Source organism: Solanum dulcamara, chromosome 9, assembly GCF_947179165.1.
Source record: "Solanum dulcamara chromosome 9, daSolDulc1.2, whole genome shotgun sequence".
Lineage (NCBI taxonomy): Eukaryota > Viridiplantae > Streptophyta > Magnoliopsida > Solanales > Solanaceae > Solanum > Solanum dulcamara.
This window is the reverse complement of record NC_077245.1, coordinates 73004689-73011953: the sequence shown is the minus strand read 5'-3', so window position 1 is coordinate 73011953 and position 7265 is coordinate 73004689. Positions and strand designations below refer to the sequence as shown.

The 7265-nt window shown below is 32.8% G+C and overlaps 1 protein-coding gene across 1 annotated transcript; it reads right to left on the bottom strand.

Moving 5' to 3' along the window:
• Window positions 1–3156: 3156 nt before the first annotated feature.
• On the bottom strand, window positions 3157–6861 carry LOC129904663 (uncharacterized). The gene is made up of 4 exons (XM_055980237.1): window positions 6640–6861; window positions 5599–5855; window positions 4510–4970; window positions 3157–3584 (listed from the first exon to the last, which is right to left on the bottom strand). The coding sequence occupies exons 1-4, from the start codon at window positions 6765–6767 to the stop codon at window positions 3321–3323; spliced, it is 1110 nt and encodes a 369-aa protein (XP_055836212.1). The 5' UTR covers window positions 6768–6861; the 3' UTR covers window positions 3157–3320.
• Between the last annotated feature and the right edge of the window lie 404 nt (window positions 6862–7265).

The following is a 7265-nucleotide window of genomic DNA, read 5'->3' as shown; positions in this document are numbered from 1 at the left end:
TACCAAAAAAGTTGGGATAAATTGTAATTGGCCTTTTCACTATGGATTTAAGTAAAATTACATTTCTTTATAGGAAAAATCACCCCACACATCTATTTAAGGGTTAATATAACAACATATATTTGTAATTTTTTTAAAAAAAATTACTACTTATAAAGTTTAAAGTAAAAGTATTAATAGATCAATTTTAATTTATAAATTAGTTGATTATATTTTATTAAATAATTAAATAATAATATACTTTTTCTTAAATATAATATTTAATAAATGACCATATATATCAATCCTTTATTTTCTCCATTTAGTTGAACCCTATTTTGGTTGTTATCAATCTCCTAATTAATATCCTATTTAAGCAATAAAACTTTGATACTTTAATTAGCTCGGAATAAAAAATCGAGAACCAAACTGATCATCTGAATACCAAAGATTAAAGAATCAGTAAAAAAATGTTATTGATATAAATGGTAAATATTTTTTTATAATACCGAGAATAATTTATAATACACATATAATACAAGTTTTTTTTCATGAATAATATATTTATCACATATTTTAACACACTTAGAATACATCGTGTCAATTTTTTACCAAACATGTATATAATACATTATGTTAATTTCTTACCAAACATGCATAATATATTTTAAAACATTTATAATGCTATGTCGGAAAAAAACGGATTAAAATAAATTCAACTTTTTAGAGAAAAAATCAATTTTAGAAAAGAAGAGTCACCAATTAAGTTTTTAAAGAAATTAAAAAAACTTAATTTAAAAGACCCTAATAGATTTAAGTCTTAAAAATTCAGAGAAAAATGTACGAGGTTCTTATATCCACTTTGAGAATGTGTTAAGCATTCAAAGTAGCCGCTAACGCGCGGTTATCCGATGATTTGAAAAATGATTTCACTAAATTTTGAAAATATTAATTTAAAAGGAAACGAAAACTTTAAAATTATTATTTTTTTAGAAAAATGATCAAACTTAAACATTGAAAATAATATACATGTGTATAAAAAAAAGTAAAAATTTATCAAATGACTAAGTAAAGATAGAAAATTATGTATGTAGCATCTATTGCTTCTGTGAAGTGGAGGAAATATAGTCCAGCAGGATGTTTGGTGAATAGATCTGCGAGCTGTTCTGTCGAAGGGATGAAGGACACAGTGATCATTCTTGAAACGAATTGCTATCGTACAAAGTGACAGTCCAATTCGACGTGCTTGGTCCTCTCATGGAACACCGGGTTTTTAAGCAGCCAGTCATAAAGAACTTTCTCCGACAAAATAGGAGGGACTGATAGATCTTCGAGGAGTCAAACGAGCCAGGTAATCTCAACGGTAACTCGTCTCATTGATCTGTATTTTGCATCAGCCAATGATAAGGAAACTCAAACTTGCTTTTTTGATTTCCAGAAAATTGTGATGCTTCGTTTACACATTTTAAATTTTTTATCTTATAATAGGGATAAAGTGTGTCCGAGTCGATTAGATGTTACATACTTGTAGCTAATTGTTGTGCGTTATATAATTGCATATTTTTTGGATGTCAGATGTGGCCAAGTTAAAGGCAATTGGAAAGATATGATGCAATTGATTCCAGCAAAAGGCAATTTGATGATTTTTCATGCTAGCAAATATTTTAATATATGGAGCAAATATTATATAGTTATGCAGTAGTAATAGTGGTCAAAATTGATTGATGTATTATATAGTTATGCAGTAGTGATAGTGGTCGAAATTGATAGATGAATCAAACTTTTAACAGATGGTGTAGATTAGTATTTTTCTCAAAGTTCAGTGACCCTCTAAAGTTGGCACTAACTTTCACTTAGACACCTCAACTAGGTTTTATTCTTTTTAAACACCTCATGTCAGGGTCTGTTGTGTTATTTTAACACTTTTCGCCGACATGACATGATGAATGTAATACACTAGAAATCAGCGCATGAAGGCTTATTTAATCAATGTTTTATTTTATTTTTCTCTTCTTCTTCCCCATTTATTCAGCCATTACCTTCCGTCATTTTTCCAAACTTAAATCCCTTCAGTGGCACTCTCAAACTCTGTCCATCTCTTTGAGAAAAAAACCATTTAATTTTGTTTTTCATGTCACTTTTAACAATAACCCAAAAAGTGAAAAAAAAATTGTCTGAAAATATATGTCCAAGAAAATAAAAATAAATACATTTTGAGTTCATTACATGGAGTACATAATTGTATCAATGGAATAATTAATTCTTAAAGAAGAAAAAGTTCATCAAGAACACACTTTATGCCACAAAAATCATGAACATAATCTCTTTTAAACCATCCAATCCCAAATATTGATTTTTCTCTTTTAAGAATTTTGATTTTCTTTATATATGAAATTAACAATGAAATGATCCATTTTCTTTCAATTTGGTTACTACAACTAAAGAGACGATTGAAGAACAATCTTGAATCGAAAAACTCAAACTGAAAAAATCAAACTCCATTACGGAGTTAAAGCTCGGAGGATGACTGTAATGGGGGTGGGGGGAGCTACAAAATAGAACTTTTAAAAAAAAAAATTGGTCAACCTTTTTTTTTAATTATTTGAGGAAAAAATCCACGTGTCATTGATTTATTGGACACTTTGCCATGTGGTTTGGCCATTATTTTCTCTTTTAAGTTTTTTTGTGTGGGTTTGTATAATGATGTGGCAATTAGAAATGAGTTGGCAAAATTTAATTGATCATTTAATCCATGTTGAAAGTGACTATAACCATGCACTTGAGACTTTAAAAAACTATTGCAAAAAGTGTTAAAATGACACAGTAAATCCTGACATAAGGTATTTAAAATGAACAAATCATAATTAAGGTGTCTAAGTATATAATTTTTTTTTTGTTTCTCATCTGGTGCTCGATATCTAGTCAGAGTCCTACTAAATTCGAATTGTGCATCTGGAGAGACGGTACTCCTGACATAATTTTTCCATTCCATGGACTCATGCTCCTAAATTGTAATTAGAAAAATCCTAATCATTTCATCACAACTCATGTCAATTATATTGGATATACAAGTGTAAACCGGAAAATATGACTACGTAGGTGCAAATATTTTTGAAAAAAAACAAACAAATAACAAGCCAAATTAAAGAAAGAATATTAAATCCTACACTCATTAACTACAACAACTAAAAAATATTTATAGCACACCTATTCAGAAAAATTGAACTCCTATGCACATTCTTCTACAAAATGTAAGTAGAAGAGCTCAAATTTTGGCCATGAAATGACACCATTTTCTTACACTCAAAATAATCTTAAATTTCATGAATGAAACAATATTATTACTTAGGTTGAAGCCCCATTTTCTTCCTCGTTTTCCCAACATATAAATCCTTAGACTTCATCATCCCAGGGACTAATCCAATGATCGTCGTGAATGAAAATTGAGCCACTGCATCTTGTCTCCCTAATGAGACAATAATCTTAGGTGATGATCGAGGCTCGTATGCTGCAAGTTTGCTTTCTTTTCCTCCGCTCATCAAAAGTTTCAAGTTCTTCGTGGCTACTAGAGCATGTTTTTGAGCCGAATATCCTTGTTTAAGTTCCTGGTAGTGAAGAAGCATTACAATTCATTTGAATAATAACAACATACACAGTATAGTCCCACAAGTTGAGTCTGGGGAGGATAGAGTTTATACAAACCTTATCCTCTACCTTGTCAGGTAAGAAGCCAATTGAACAATAGAATCTAAAAATTCAAGTACTAGTTAGCTTCTTCAGGTCCTCTGGCTACTGCTATATTATAAAAAAAGAATCAAGATGCATTCTAAATCGACAACATATCCGATGTAATCCACAAGTAAGTGGGGTCTAGGGAGGGTTATGTGTACGTAAACCTTACCCCTACCTTAAGAAGATAGAAAGATTGTTTCCAATAGACTCTAGGTTGTAGTTTCTCTATTGCAACAAAACTAAAAAATCACCACCCTTCACATATGCTCGAAGGATGCAGCCCGTGATTTTGTTGTACTCAAACTAACACCAATCCAAGACATTTCATCAATAAAATGTGATCAATTAACCAACCAATGCCTGGCCAATGATGCTCTCTTCTAGCTTTACCTACATGGCAAGGGAAAAATCAAAGGCACGGTGGAAAATGGCCCGCCACATCAGAAATAGAACTGACTAATCCTAACTCTTAAGTCAAAGGGTCAAGAAACTCAATACCACTATTCCCGAGCAATTTGGAACCAAACCTTCTTTCCGCACTATTATTGATATGAAGATAATGGTCAAAATCGGATTAGTTTGTCAACTGCCCCCATTGAAAATATAGGATTGATCACTATTGACTCTGAAGGAACTGTAGTTGCATCTCTTTTCTATTCAAGAGCTTTTACGCATTTTCACAATCGTTTAAGACCACGAAAAATGGACAAATTTCTTTTCTTTGGAACACATACAAGATTTGTCGCTACAAAAAGGAGACATTTTCAAGAAAAAAGAGAGATGCAGTTTAGTGCTTACCTTAATATCAGTTATATCTCCAACAGCAAATATGTTTCTATGACCCTTGACTCTAAGATTCTCATCAACCTTCAATCTTCCAAAATTATCGATTCGATCTTTCAAATACGTTTCCCTTAACCACTCTGAACCTGGTAGCTTTCCCGTGCAAAGAAAATGGCAATCCGCTCTGATAGTTTCCCCAGACGAGGTGAAATATGTTCTGTTTCCATCCGAGTTGTTTGTGTTATTACTCATATCGACAGATTGCATCAATTTCACTTCCACATTCTTGTTTTTTAACCATTCTAAAATCTTGTCAGACGCTTTTGGTCCGATGAACTCTAGTAATCTGGATCCATTGTGCACCAAAGTTACCTTCTTCTGAGGAAAATCGACAGCGATTTCTGCTGCAAGTTCAACACCAGTAGGACCACCACCAACAATCAATATAGAATCAGCTGCTTTTATCTTTTCATTCTCTGCAACAACATGAATGATGCAATAATTAGTCGACCCTCGCAACATTTTGACTAGTAATATCAAATGCTGGCTGAATCCCGTGAAAACTTGCCAGAGGAGCAGGTTACAACAAATAAAGAATCTGTGCTCAACGGATACAAAACACCCATGGTTTAAATTTGTTTTATCATTTTCCAAAAAGGACATCAAAATCATTCAACCTCGCGCCATTTTGACTAGTAACATCAAGTAGTAATCTATAACGTGAATAGGACGATGGCAAAAGAAAAGATCTAATCACTAGTACATCTCTACATCTTTGTAAAATAAAGAGCAGTAACGAGCAAGACAAGTGGCTGAATCCCGTGAAAATAAACTTACCAGAGGAGCCGATTTACAAATAAAGAATCTTTGCTCAACGAATACAAGACACTGATGCTTTAGCTTCTTTTAATCATTTTCCAAAAAGTTGATTAACTTAGCGAGAAAAAATTTCCCATACGATTATCCGGTTCCAGAAAACTTACCAAGACAAACGTACATGCAATTCGCTCATTAAAAAGCAGACAAGATGGTAAATCGAACGAATTAAGCACATATATCTAAACAAATTGATATTGTATAAGAAGACTTTGATGCTATGTATACCTGTTTGATATTCTTCCAATCTGTCCATTCTCGTTACAGGTAGGGGATCATAGTGACCGGTGGCTACCACGAGATAGTCATAGATAACTTGGTGTCCATCTGCAGTCAAGACTTCTTTGTTGGTGATATTAGTTACTTCAGACACTATGAGACGCCCATTGGCGAGGTAATCTTTGTGGTGGATCAATGATCTCTCCGCGAAAGAAGGCTCTACCGTTGCTCTTAAACTCACCCATGGTATCTCGAAATAGTCCTTCCTGTTAAATGTTTTTGACTAATTAAGACACATTGAACAGCCTCTGGCAGAAATGTAAGGTAAGGCTGCGTACAATAGACCCTTGTGGTCGGGCCCTTCCCCGGACCCTGCGCATAGCGGGAGCTTTAGTGCACCGGGCTGCCCTTTTAAGACTCATTGAACCAAATCGAAGTCAGATGATCACTCAACTAATAGTTTTTATCTCATAAAGTCATTTTTTCTTCGTGATGCCAAATTTTCTTCAACAAAAAAAAGTGACTTTATGAGGTAATATCTTTTAATTGAGTGACCATCTGAGAAATCAACTCTACACCACAGTGCACAGAGAATGAAAGGTATAGTTATAAACCAATATTTCAATCGAAATCTTTCCAATGGTTTCCCCTATGTTGCTCAGACCCTCCAAAGGTATTACCGGACCTGTGTCGGATCTTTTAAAAAATACAAAGCTTTTGGAGGATAAGATACACACCTAGCGATATTTTTGAGGAATTTAAGCAACATAGATAACTGTTACTGTTACTATGAAGGCCTTTTTTCCAATATGTTCCTATTTTTTGAAGAATCCAAGCTTTAGGGGGAATAATTTAGCTTTGGTATTGTATCCAGAATTTATCTAAACTCTATAAGCAAACTATAAATGACCAACAAACAGAGAAGAAATTGGCATGTGTGGCACATCTAAGATCACAAGTTTTAAGGGTACTTATTATATTCTTTCTATTTTAAATTCAGCGTTTAGTCAAATATAGTTATATAAAAGGCAAATTGAGAGATGAACTTACGGATCAATAAGAGTTAAATCTGCATCAAATTGAAGAGACTTTGCAATAAAGGAACCAGCCACTCCGCCACCAATCACCACCACCCTCCTCCCTCTTCCGCTGTCGCCCCACTCCGGTGGATTCTCCATCCCCACAATTATTTTCTTCTCAAAAAGAATTAAAAAAACTGTGGATAAATTAGGAAAGAATTAGAAAAATCATGGAAATTGTCAACTACGCGGGAGTAACAGCTTTTTAAATTAATATTCTTAAGGACTAAGTCATGATGGAAAGTACAAGGAAAATTCTAATACTTCCTCCGTCTCAAAATAAATGTTACGTTAGAAAATACAAATATTAACTGTATGTTTCAACTATACTCTTATAATTAATCTACTACTTGATAGTGTTCAGTTTTCAAGAGATATTTATTAAACGAGGATAGTTTAGTAAACTGCATATTATATTTATTATTTTCTTAATGAACGTAATTTTTGGTAAGATAACACTTATTTTTCGTTAGGAAGTGACAACTTGTTTGAATGGTTGTTATCTATAGTATTGTGTGATTGCATCGTTACTTTATTTATTTTATTTTATTAATTATTATCTAATAATTATATTTTTTTATCATAACTCTACATTGT